This window comes from Petaurus breviceps, unplaced genomic scaffold (assembly GCF_028583685.1).
Source record: "Petaurus breviceps papuanus isolate PSGF00001 unplaced genomic scaffold, PetGlider_PUasm1.0 90977, whole genome shotgun sequence".
Classification (NCBI taxonomy): Eukaryota; Metazoa; Chordata; class Mammalia; order Diprotodontia; family Petauridae; genus Petaurus; species Petaurus breviceps.
Genome location: NW_027187391.1, coordinates 6943765 through 6957600, shown reverse-complemented (window position 1 = coordinate 6957600; position 13836 = coordinate 6943765). Strand labels below are relative to the sequence as shown.

Here is a 13836-nt window from a genome sequence, read left to right as displayed (position 1 = left end):
ATCCAACTCTCATCTGTAGCTCTAAGAAGCAATAGCATGCACAGTGGCCACATCCTGATAAACCTTTTTGGTAAATGGGCTAAACCCAGGTTCAGTTTAACCAATAGACTTCAAACTTGTCAGTGAATTAGGGGTATGTTTACCCCAAGCATGGGAAGACCTTCCCTGGCAAGATGAGAATAGCTTATTTCAACAGCCATGAAGACAGCTGAAGTCAGTGCTGTGGAGTGCTTAGAGCTTGGTAGGCACTGAAGATGTCAAGGTCATTCACTGCATCCTGGGCTATTACCAGCCATTTTGACTTTTGTCCTGCCATTGGACTTCAGTACTCAGGAAAAAAGAATGAGGCTGATGACTTTGTACAACTCTACTTCACTTAAATCCAATTCACAAGCAAGTCAAAATATCATCCTGTGATACTATTGGTACTCTTAGAAAATGAAGAATGAACAATAACTCCAAAGAGCTCAAATAAAAAGGAAAAGGACCTATATGTACAATAATATTTATAGCAGCTCTTTTGTGGTGGCAAAGAATTAGAAATTGAGGGGATAGCGATCAATTAGCAAATGGCTGAGCAAGTTGTGGTATATGATTGTGATGGATATTATTATTTTGTAAGAAATTATGAAGGTGAGAGGCCCGGAAGACAACGGGGGCTGGCTAAGAGGCCCTGATGAGGCCTGATCAATGTGGTAGCAAGTTGACCCACCAACCGCAAAGGCTATTGCTGGGCCTATCACTGCAGGGCTGGGACTGGATGGAACTGGCTACAGAACCCACAAAATGAGAGAGAGAAGCTAAACTCCTGCTGAAGACAACCTGACAGGCCAGCAGGAAGCAGCCAGCACAGTGCTCTGGGAGCCAAGCCCAGCCCTGCCCAAGCCCAAGGTTTTAGCCTCAGGGTGACCTGACCAGCCTATGGCTGGAGGGACTTCAGATCACCAGCAGCTGTGATGGTTTGCATAATTATCAACCCATAGATGCTAAGGACAAAGTGAGAGGTCAGTGCAGTGGGGACTTTGGGACCTGGGAATTTGGGAGTGTGGTCAGCCTTTGCCTCTGGGGCAAGAAGAAGCTGAGGTGCAGTGACCTTGCAGCCACAGCCACATGGTTGCTTCAGAGTACCTGGCCTGCATATTGCAGGGGAACGAAGCAACCAGTCTGAGGGGGTAATCACACTTGCTTTAACCTGCTTGGGTCTGGACCGTGGTCTACAGTGGAGGTCCTGGGGTGTGTGACCAGCTTGCCAGAGTGTGGGGAGACTTCAGAGAAAGCACCCAACTAACAGCTCCAGCAGCCGAGAAAACCCCAGAGATTGGGACAAAGCTCCCCTCTCTGGAAGCAGAGTTCTACTGTGGCAAAAAGCTCAGAAGTCAAATAAATGAACATGAGCAAATGAGAGAAGCAAGGCAAGCGTAGTAATCCAACTTTGGGCTCCTTTTATGGGGACAAAAAGGATCAAAGCATGAAACAGGAGGAAGACAGCAAAGTCAGAACTCCTGTACCAAAAGCCTCCAAGAAAAGAATAAGCTGTTTACAGACCATAGAGGAGCTTAAGAAATATTTTGAAAACCAAATAAGAGAAGTGGAGGAAAAATTGGAAGAGAAATGAGAATGATGCAAAAAAAAAATTATAAAATGAGAGTCAACAACCTGACTGAAGAAAATAACACCTCAAAAAATAGACTAACTCAAATGACAAAAGAGGCTCAAAAAGGCAATGAGGAAAAGAATGCCTTAAAAAGCCGAAATTGCCAGATGGAAAAAAAAATCTTAAAAGCTCACTGAAGAGAATCATTCCTTCAGAATTAGATTGGAGCAAATGGAAGCTAGTGACTTTATGAGAAATCAAGATACTATTAAACAGATACAAACAAATGAAAAAATAGAAGGCAATAAGAAATATCTCATTGGGAAAACCACTGACCTGGAAAATAGATCCAGGAGAGATAATTTTAAAATTATTGGACTACCTGAAAGCCATGATAAAAAAAATAACCTAGAAATCATCCTTCAAGAAATTCTCCAGGAAAATTGCCCTGATGTTTTAGAACCAGAGGGCAAAATAGAGGTTGAAAGAATTCACCGATCACCTCTTGGAAAAGATCCCCAAAAGAAAACTCCTAGGAATATTATACACAGATTCTGGAGTTCACAGATCAAGGAGAAAATATTACAAGCAGCCATGAAGAAACAATTTGAATAATGTGGAAACACAACCAGGATAACACAGGATCTGGCAGCTTCTACACTGAGGGAACAAAGGGCTTGGAATATGATAATTCCGGAGACAAAAGAAGCTGGGATTAAAACCAAGAATCACATACCCAGCAAAACTGAGTATCGTGTTTCAGGGGAAAATATGGTCATTCAATGGAATAGAGGACTTTCAAGCATTCTTGATGAAAAAACCAGAGTTGAATAGAAAATTTGACATTCAATTACAAGAAGCATGAGAAGGTAAACAGGAAAAGAAATCATAAGGAACTTATGAAAGTTGAACTATTAACACTCATACATGGGAGAGCAATAATTGTAACTGATGAAACTTTTCTCAGTATAAGAATAGTTGAAGGAAATAGAAATATATATATATATATATGTATACATACATATATGTCTATATAGGAGAGTATATGGATGTATGAATGCATATGTGAGAATGTGTACATATGTGTATAGGTATACATAGACAGAGGGTACTGGACCAGTAGAATAGGAAGGGATGGTACTTAAAAGATGAGAGAGGAATATAATGAGAAGAAATGGGGAGAGACAGAATGGGGTAAATTATCTCATATAGAAGAGGCAAGGGGAAACTGTTACAATGGAGGGCAAGAACAGGAAGGCAAAAGGGAATGAATCAACCCTATTCTCAATGAATTTGGCTTAGTGAGGGAATGACATACACACTAAATAGGGTATCTCACCCTACAGGAGAGTAGGGGGGAAGGGACTGAAAGGGGGGATGATGGAAGGGAGGGAAGTCTGGGAGGGAGGGGAGTTGGAAGCACCCACTTTTGAAAAGGGACAGGATCAAAGTAGAGAATAGAACCAGTGGGAGGTGGGATAGGATGAAGGGAAATATAGTCAGTCTATCACAATATATCCACCATGGAAATTTTTTAGATGAATTGCTTGTCTTCCCATTAAGGATGGGTGACAAGGGAGGTAGGGAAGGAATCTGGAATTCAAAACTTTAAAATCAAATGTTTAAAAATATATTGTTGTTATTATTATTATTTTACATGTAACTGGGAAATAACATATACAGGCACTGGAGCATAGAGATGCACCATGCCCCACTGGAAAGTTGGAGGGGGAATGGGGGAAGACATAGGATAGAGAAGATTGAGGGAGGGGATATTCAGTGGGATCACTGTTTTGGGGTGGTCGGTAGGGGGAAAATGGGGAGAAAATTTGTAACTCAAAATCTTGGGGAAATGAATGATGTAAACTAAAAAAATTAAATTAAAAAAAAGAATGTCAGAAATCCTAGTAAAATAAAACATGTGATCCATTACTATGTAAAAAAAATTATGAAGACAATGGTCTCAGAAAAACATGGAAAGACATATGTGAACTGATGCAAAGTGTAGTGGGCTGAACCAAGAGATCATTGTGTATAGTAACAGCAATACTGTAATGATGCTTAACTATGAAAGACTTAGCTACTCTGATCAATAAACTGATCCATGCCAATTCCAAAGGACTTATGATGATAAATTCTATCTACATCCACATGATGAACTCTGAGTGAAAAGTGAGGTATAGTCTCTTTTTCTTACTTTTTAAAAATATAGCTAATAGGATTTTTTTAGTGATTTCATATGTATAATTGATATATTGATTTACTTCTCAGTGGGTGTGGAAGAGAGGGAGAGAATTTTGGAATCATTTTTTAAAAGAATGTTAAAAATAAATAAATAATTATTTTTTTTTTAGAAGAAAAAGGTATCCTATCACCTATTAAGTTTCTTCCTGAATGTGCCAAATGGTATTTTGTAAGCCTAATTCTTTTAGAGGAAGACTTATTGTACAAATGTATCTTTAACCATCCTCAGATTGTACAGAAAGAGAAAGAACAGGTCTGAAGGGGTCTCATAATTCACAAAATATGTAATCAAAGACCCTACATACTTGCTTGGTATTTCAAAGAGATCCTTTGCTTTTGTCATAAGTTGATTTTATCAGAACTTTTTTAAGTGTTTAAATTCACAAAAAGTGCCACTATGAAAATTTTGGTTTAAATGGGATTTTTATATTTTTTACCTCCTTGTAATATGTGTATAGCAGTGGGATCTCTGAGCAGAAGTTTATGGAAATTTAAGTCACTTTTAAAAATAAGTATGATTCCAATTTGCTTTCCAGACAGTTTGGATAAATCCACACCCCCAATGTTAATGTATGGATGAACCTCTTTTCCAGATCCTCCAACATTGACTATTTCTGTCTTTTACCATATTTGCCAATTTGCTATGTGTGAGATTAAACCTTAAATTGTGCAGATATTTATCACTTTTATTTTTGGCAATTCAGAGAAACCTTTTGTATGATTGTTAGTAGTTCTCAATTCTTCTTTAGAAAACTTTTTGTTCATATACTTTGGCTGATTATCAATTGTGAAATGGCTCTTATTCACATATATTTGTGTTAGTTCTCTATTTGTCTTGGATATGCAAAGTATTCCAAAAGTCTTAAATCAATTATAAGCTATTAAAGCCTTTTTTTAAATCAAATGCTTTATTAGCTTCTAGTTTACATCATTCATTTCCACAAGATTTTGAGTTATAATTTTTCTCCCCATTTTTCCCCTTCCACCCCAAAATAGTGATACCAATGGATATCCCCCTCCTCCAACCTGCTCTCTCCCATATCTTCTCCCATTCCCCCTCCAACTTTCCAGTAGGGCATGGTGGATCTCTATGCCCCAAGGACTATATGTCTTATTCCCCAATTACATGTAAAATAATATTAATAGTATATATATATTTAAACGTTTTATTTTAAAACTTTGAATTCCAGATTCATTCCCTTCCTCCCTAGTCACCCACCCTTACTGGGAAGATAAGCAATGCAGTATAGGTTGTATACATGTAGCTATGCAAAACATTTCCATAGTGGATATATTGTAAAAGACTGACTATATTTCCCTCCCTCCTATCCCACCTCCCACTTGTTCTATTCTCTATGTTAATCCTGTCCCTTTTCAAAAGTGAGTGCTTCCAACTTCCCTCCCCCCCAGCCAGCCCTCCATTCCATCATCCCCCCTTATTATCCCCTTCCCCCCTACTCTCCTGTAGGGTGAGATACCCTATTTAGTGTGTATTTCATTCCCTCCCTAAGCCAAATTCAATAAGAATAAGGTTGACCCATTCCCTTTTGCCTTCCTGTTCTTCCCCTCCATTGTAACCATTTTCCCTTGCCTCTTCTATATAAGATAGTTTATCCCATTCTGTCTCTCCCCATCTCCTCTCATCATCTTCCTCTCTCACCTCTTAATATCACCTTTCAAGTATTATCCCTTCCTATTAAATTGGTCCTGTGCCCTCTATCTATGTATACCTGTACACATATATACACACATTCACATATGTATTCATACGCCCATATGCACTCCTCTCTCTGTCTCTCTTTCTCTGCCTCTCTCTCTGTTTCTGTCTCTGTCTTTCTATTATTCCAGTGCTCTAACCATTGCGCCACCCAGCTGCCCATAGCTTTAGTTACCTTATTTATGCAGATAGATTTCCCCAATTTTTCTCCTAAACTGTAGTCCACAGCATCATAGACTGCTTCCTGCTGGAAATTTTTACCTGAATTGGATTCAACATCTTTCCAAATGAACCTTTTCTACCATACAACTTCTCTATTTCTCTTAATGGTATCACCATTCTCCTAGGCACCCAGGCTTGAAACTCCATTGGTCTATTCTTTCTTGTTACCAACCTCTAATCAGTTGTCAATTTCTATTAATTATAACTCAAAAATAAACATGACATCTGACCCCTCTTTTCTAATTGCTGGTGAAAGTATACTATTTCATACCCTTACTACCTTTTACTTGGACTATTAAACATTTTTAAATGTTTTGTTGATTTTTTACCTCATAAGACTATCTACCTATTCCTACTCCCCTCTTCCAAGTTACTAGTTTTTTTTTCCTCTTGAAATTACTTTTTGTAACTTTGTAAATACTTTATATTTACTTATCAGGTATTTTTCTGATTTTCTGAACTGAATTTCTTCATATGATAATTTGCTTTTCTTCTTTTGAATGTCATTTGTTTATATGCTGTAAATACTTATATCCTGGGTAATGATCACTTAGATTATAATAGTAGTCTGACTGATCTACCTGGCTTTAGTCATGCCCTTCTCCAATCCGTCAAAGAGCTGCCAAAATATTGTAATGAACATATCTGACCGTATCACTCCTCTACTCAAAAATCTTCAGTAGTTCCTTATTGCATGTAGGAACAAATATAAACTCATCAGCCTGCCATTTAAGGCTTTATACAATCTGTCTCCAAACTATATTTTCAGTCTTATCAAAACTCTGCTGAAACATTCAAGGTTCTAGTCTAGTCAAACTGGACTGGACAAGTCAAACTCTTTATCTTATCTTGTTCTTTCCTATATCTGTGTATCTGCATAGGTAGAGTCTCTCATGCCTAGAATATATTCCTTTCTAATCTTTGCATACTGACTTCTTTCTCTTCCTGTAAGAAACTCGATTACCACCTCCTTTAAAATCCAGCTCATATGCCACCCTCTCCATTGGCACTCCTGTTATGGTTGATAAAGAGATTAAAACTTATCCCAAATTTAGTAAGATACTAGTCTAGCCTCAATATATAAGGGAGATAGGTCTCTCAATAAAATATACAATAAATTAGATGCATTAATGTTAATGATGTTATTTTAAGAATTTTATCTTAAGGACACAAAAGGATTTGGATGGAGGGAAGAAATAGGTAATTTATCTTGGAAGTTAACTCATGAGTTATATCATACAAGAGGAAGAATGACATTAGAGAAGAGACAGCCATAAGAAGGACCACAAGAATGCATAATTAGCAGAACCAAAGATATGACAAACAGAGCATGAAAGAATCTAGAATAATGAACTGACAATGAGCCAAGGCAATGATGTGTAGGCAAAGAGGATGATTACCAGAACTGGAAAAGACAATAAACAACTATTAAGATAGCACATCTGGATTAGTGTAGGGAAGGAAGAAAGATTTTCAGAGAATGTAAGGTCATACATTTGGAACCTGGAATTGGACCATGAAGTCCAACCTATCTCATTTTGCAGAAGAAGTACCCAAGGCATAGAGAAGTTAAAGACCTGTTTAAGGTCACACATTTGGCAAGAGTCTGAGGCAGGATTCGAATGCTGATCTTCCAGATTCTAAGTCCCATGCCCTCCTAAGTCGGTAAAAAGAACTAGAAATAGTTCAGTGAACACAAAATCTTGCATTTGGAGGTAGAGTTGGACCTGAGTTATATATGTGAGACAAACTCTTTCCCCATAGCTTAAGCCAGCTTTGTATGACTACATTATTTGTAAAGGAGAGTCTTGGAGCAAAATCTCCATTGAGTCCCTTCAGTTGATAAGGAAAGCCTGGAGTAAAGTGTGAGACTTGGAGCCAGAAATATCAGCATTCATATCTTGCCTATTACTCTTAAGTTGTGGCTCCCATGGACAAGTCACTTAATTTCCCCCACCCTATCCCAGCCTCAGGGTCCTCTTTAAGAATTTTCTACTAAGTTAAAGACAATAGATCTCCCTTGGTAGAGGAAAGATTGATATGTTGACTTTACCTTGACGTTATTTTTGTCTTCTAACAAATGTTATTTCACTATTAAATCTTATATTTAGTATAGCATATTACATAAAGTAGTCACGTAATATGCACTTGCTAAATTGAATTGATAGAACCTGATTGTTTATTGATCCTGTAAAAATTTGATGCTAAGAGGCAACCTAGTACAGTAGAAAGAATGCTGGGGTTGGAGAAAACAGGACATGAGACTAAAAATTCAAAACAATGACACAGGACCTCTGTCCTTCCCCCACCCCCACATCCTGAGGTATTTCATACTTCCAGCTCCTCAGGATTCATCAGTTTTATCAGTATTGTTGGATCTTCCACTATGTTCTGCGGTCACATTAGTTAGAGAGGCATTGTTCTAGGTAATCTCCAAGGTACTTTCCAGCTCTAACATTCTATGAATCGATGAGATATAGGTAAAAGAGTCTGCATACATCGAGGAAATTTCTGGGAGATGCTCTATAAAAGCTTGGGGTGAATGACCAGCTTTGGTGCAATGAATAATTTCCACGTCGCATAGTAGACTGTTTTCTTTTTCACGGAAGAAGGGGCAGGGAACTAGGCAGAACAAGGGAATGGGGTGGTTTAAAACTCTTAGAGCTGCAATTTGTACAGACTCAGGGGGTAAAAAGACACCTCCCTCCTCACCTTGCCTGGGAGCAGTCACAATGCTAAATTTTGTAATAACATATAGCACTTCTAATCTCTCGGTGTAAACAACATCAAGGCTTCCCAGCCCTCCCCTCAGCTCTACACCAACCGTCAGTCCCCCGTCCCTCCCCCCCCCCACCTCCCCCCCCCCCCCCCCCGGGACAGAATAACAGAATCAGCCAGGCCAACAAGGTCCTTCCTCTTCCTCCCAGCATCCCACCCCAACTCCAGGTCAGGAAATCCTCCTCCACCTTTTCCCGAGCCTGCAGCCGGCTTCTGAATACGGGCACCAGGGAATGGAATAGCTTAGCCTTGGCGAGGCTTTTGGGCTGCCCCTAGAGTTCCTTGGAGTCCTCTTCCCTTCTGGCAAAGTCCCTTGCCCAGGCCTGACCAGGATCCTGGCTGCATCAAACCTGTCCCTCACCTAGGAGCGAGCTGCGTGCCAGCTCTGGGAGAGGGAGGGGGAACAGAAGCCGTCAGAAGAGGGGGAGAGGGAGGGGGAGGGGGAAGAGGCGGAAGAAACTGACGTGGCTCTCTGAGATGGAGCCCAGCGTGATTCATCAGCAGGAGCTGTAGCTGTGGAAGCTGCTTCTGGCCCCAGGCGGGATGGGGGGGAGCGTCTGGAGCGCTCAGTAGAGGAGCGGTGCGCGGACCTTTACCGCCGCCGGACGTGGAGAGGGAGGCCAGACTCAGTCTTAACCCGGCGTCTACAGTCAGTTCCTTTCCCTCTGGCCGCCGTGTGCCCACGAAGGTCAAGATGGAAGAGATCCTGAGAAAGCTGCAGAAGGAAGCGTCCGGGAGCAAATACAAAGCCATCAAGGAGAGCAGCACCTTGGCCGTAGGTAAGCAGCGAGAGAGGGAGCTAGTGAATGGAGGGGGTCAAGGTTTGCGGTAGGCGCACCTGTCAGTTCGCACTTTACTCCCTGGACTGGCAGCCCCTTTGGAAACACCAGAAATTGAGAAGGGAAAGCAGCCCCTTCTCTGCTTGCGATTTCACCGTGGTTTAGTTTGGCTTGCTCCTTCGTGAAATAGTGATGCTTGCCTTGCTGACTTTTACTCCCCAGTCATTTACAATTGACCTGTCACTTCAGGCCTCAGTTTCCCCATTTATAAAATGAGGGGTTTGGACTAGATGGCTTCAAGCGTTTCTTCCAGCTCTAAATCTACAATCCGACACCTCTAGCCCTTTTCCCCTTTCCTGAAATATAACACCAGATTGCTGATTCCCTTCTCATCAAAGGCACAGTGATGCTGGCTTGGATAGGCTGCATCGATCCAGTGGCCTGTTCCTTAAGCTGCCGCTGGGAAGAGGGAACAAGCTGATATGCTATCAACTCGGCCCCTTTCAAGAGGCAAAAGCGAGTGTAACTAGGCAAAGATGGCTTATTTAAGTGGAGGAAGGATTGCATTTGCTGTTCAAATATAGCTTATTGTACAGGGAGAAATAGCGGCCACAAGCCAGGATAATGTTTCCCCTGCAGTGGGACTGTGGTCTGTGATAGGTTTTCCCTCCCCTGGATTTGCCCATAGTGGGTAGGATTGCACTGAGTTCCAGGTGCTAAATTTATTTTCCCCACTGGGCTCAGGTTGCTTGCTAGAGGAACAACGATGAAAGAAGTTCCAATTGGATGAGATCCTAGGATTATAGACTGAAAGCCTGCAGGAAACTGGGAGGTCTTCTAGACAAACGCCCCCATTTTACATCATTTTTCATTTACCTAAATGAAACCCAGAGAAGCTGAGACTTGTCCAAGGCCACACAGGTAGTAGCAGATATGGGATTTGAACCCAGGTGCCCTCACTCCAAATCCAGCATTCTCTCCACTGCAATTTGTGGGAGGACAGGAATCTGCTCAGACATTGAAAGGAAGGGTAGTGATACTTAGGGAAAAAAAGGCTTGTGACAAAATGAGGCCAATCTTAAAGCATCCATCTACAATGAAAACTTCACGATGAACTAAAAAAAAGTATTATTAAACACCTATTATATGACAGAAACTATAAAGGGATACAAAAATGGACAGTCCATTGGAAGAGTTTACATTCTAATTCCACACTAATTAATCCCATTGGCAATGTAGATATGGGAGTGTTGGTCAGAGAAGGGAGTTCTTAGTTTCCACTTTCAAAAAAAAAAAAAGAAAATATACCCCAAAATATTAGATTTGGGGAAGATCTAGTTGCCAACTATGCCTCTAGCTGTAGGTCTTTACCCTAGTTACTAACTTCTCTCAACTTCTCCATCTATAAAATGAATGATTTAGACTAGATATGGTTTCCACTTTCACAGTCTTACAACTCTTAAAAGTCTGTGAAAATAACAATGATAACAATAAATAATATAAGTGTTGTAATTCCTGATTTTCTCATGGAGTTTGAAGAAGAGTTGTATATGGAACTGACTGTGTGGTAGTCTTACTTCACTATTGAAATAAAGTCACTGCAATGGGCAAATAACGTGACTCAAACACCCAGAGCCTAGTGTTTACATTACTATAATCATTCACTATACATACAGAGTTCTGAAATAGTTCTAGGGCAGGTTACCCAGATTTAGTAAGTGATAAAAGGGGACACAGGAGGAGGCTGTTAGTTTATCTCTATGCTTCTCTCTCTGTATAACTTCCCTTTTACTCATTTTGTATTAACTGTAACTCTCTGTCACCACAAATTTAGATGAAAAGTGGGGAGGGCAGATTTTAACACTTACCAATCCCTATCTGTTCATTTTACTTATAAAGTTATTTATTATAAATTGGGCATCTGAAACTTAATATCTTGATAAAATTAAATTGCCATATTGGTGAACCTTAACCCACTACATAGAGACACATGAATAGCCAGTTCTCTGAAACTGGGGAAAAGCTGAAGACTGAGGCAATTACCACATTAAATTCAAGTTGATGAACATTTTTATTGAGTGCTTGAAGGATGACTGGTATTGTGCTAGAGCCTTAGGGTGGGCAAAATTGCACTAAAAGACAATAGGAGAATTCCTGTGTGGGTTATTTCTGCAAACTACCCCCTTTCCTTCTCAGTGACTGGGCTATGGCGTTCAGTTTAATAGATGGATCACCCACTAGAAAAAAGCCAATAATGCTTTTGATGGTTATTTACTTATTCAACAATTATTTAAGTGCTTACTATCCAAATAGAAGCTGAGGAGACTAGTAGCAATAGGCAGTGCATTCTGTGACCCCACTGAAGAACTGAAAGGCTGACACCATTAGAATGATCACAAATTAAAATAATCTTCCTTCTATGTGAAAGCCCTTCAATTACTTAAAGACAGCTTTTGTGTGCTCATGAACCTTCTCTTTTAGGTCCTCATATAGTTAGATCTTGAGGCCTATCCCAATCCTGATCACCTTGCTTGCATATACTAGTTATCGTTTCCCCATTGCAACTTTCCCCATCACGGTTTCGATATATCGAACGTCACCATAAGAAATTAAACAGGAATTTTGGGGGAGTTTCACGGAAGCCGCATACAACATTGCAAAGGCCAGCAGACGAAGCAGAAAAAGTTTAGAAACTCATGTGAGGGATAATTTGCAGTGAAGTTTCCCCATTCTGAAAAAATCAAATCTAGAGTGGCTTCAGCATCCACTAGGCCTAAGTTTAGAGGTCACCTGACCTTACAGGAATCTGGAACTTAGAGCAATGGAGACCCTCCCCAGTGCCACCTCAGCACAAGATATGCCAAATAAGGATAAAACTGCTTTCCTGGCCTTGTGCTGGATACCCACTTGTTTCTGTGGCCTTTGTCTTCAAGATAGATTCCCACGCTTAGGTTGTGGGAGGGCCTCCCTACCAATGAGAGTGAAGGCCAATTGGGGGGTTGGGTTTCTGAATTACAAGGTTATATATCCACGGGCTTGCTTCTACCTGTTGCTCTCTCCCTGGCAGATGCCATTTGAGTGACAGGGGCAGAGGGCCCTTTGTCATGAGAAAGAATAAAGACCTTTTCTAATCTCAGATTCAGACTCTGAATTCTTTTATCCCACACACTCAGAAATGCATAAAATATATGTATGGTATTGTATAATATCAGCATATTTTATCTTTTAATATTATAAATGATCCATAAAAGAAAAAGAAAAAATTCTGATCTCTCCTCTAGTACAAAGGGAGGGCCAAAAAAATTTATGTGGATTTTCCAGATTGTGGGGGTGCTGTGTTCCTGATCACTGAAATGTGGAAGGCATAACTGTACTCTCAAACTTATCCACATCCTTCCTAAAACGGAATGCCCAGAACCATATGCATTGCTCCAGTGGTGTTCTGACCAAAACAGAACGACAAGACTGCTACCTTCCTAGCTCAGAATGCTGCTTCTTTCAATGGAATGAATGAATTATCATTTATTAAGTGCTTATTATGTGCACAATTCTGTACTAAGTGCTAGGGATACAAATGAACGCTAGTCCTTCCTCTCAAGGAGCATCCATCCTAACAGGATCAGATAGCATATATAGGAGAGTTCAGCTGCAGATCCTGGAAGGTCCCGATGGTCCTTCACATACAGCAGCAAGGCAGATGGTAACACATCTTCTTTACCGTCCCTTCCGTCAATAAAAACATATCAGTTTTTTATATTGAAGCATTTGAAGACGCCAAGGACTTTGATGGTGATGGAGACTGAATGCACTGAAGTTTGTAGCTTCATCAAATTGTTGACTGATTGAGCTTATTGTCCACCAAGCTTCCAGATCTTCCTCAGACAAACTGACCAGAGATCAGCCTTGACTAGGAGTAGTGGAAAATGTGGTTTCATTGGTAAGGTAGTACCTCTCCATTTTGTTGGCAGTGACTTAATCAATAAACATTTTCTAAGCACCAATTACATGCCCAGCACTGTGCTAAGAAACTATTTCAGACACACAGATATAGTGTGATGAATAGCTCGAATGGGCTGCTAGAAATGAGAATGGAGGATCATAATATCATAGATTTAGAGATGGAAAGGAACATAGGGTCTATTTACTCCAATCTTTCTCCTACTTTTTTTTTAACTAACTGGAGAAAATTGCAGCCTTACCTCTTTGGCAAATTCACTTACCTATACTCATATACTAAGTATCAGAAGCACCATTTGAACCCAGATCTTCCTGACCACAAAAAAGAGATAAAGGGAAACATTTAGGAGCAGAATTAACAAGATGCACAGGACTTGTTGATTGATTAGCTATAAGGCAAAAAGGAGATGGAAGAATCCAAATGGACTGTGAAGTTTTGAGCCCATGAAATGGGAGACTGATAATACTAGAGAGGGAGGGAGGGAGAGAGAGGGAGAAAGAGAGGGAGAAAAAGAGGGAGAGAGAGAGAGAGAGAGAGAGAGAGA

General features: G+C 40.3%; 1 protein-coding gene across 1 annotated transcript in view; it reads left to right on the top strand.

Moving 5' to 3' along the window:
* Positions 1–8664: 8664 nt before the first annotated feature.
* Positions 8665–13836, top strand: part of ARFGEF3 (ARFGEF family member 3) — a 229582-nt gene continuing 224410 nt past the window's right edge. The window contains exon 1 of the mRNA XM_069077269.1: positions 8665–9334. Within this exon, the coding sequence (XP_068933370.1) occupies positions 9250–9334 (85 nt within the window). The 5' untranslated portion in view covers positions 8665–9249. The remainder of the gene's footprint in view (positions 9335–13836) is intronic.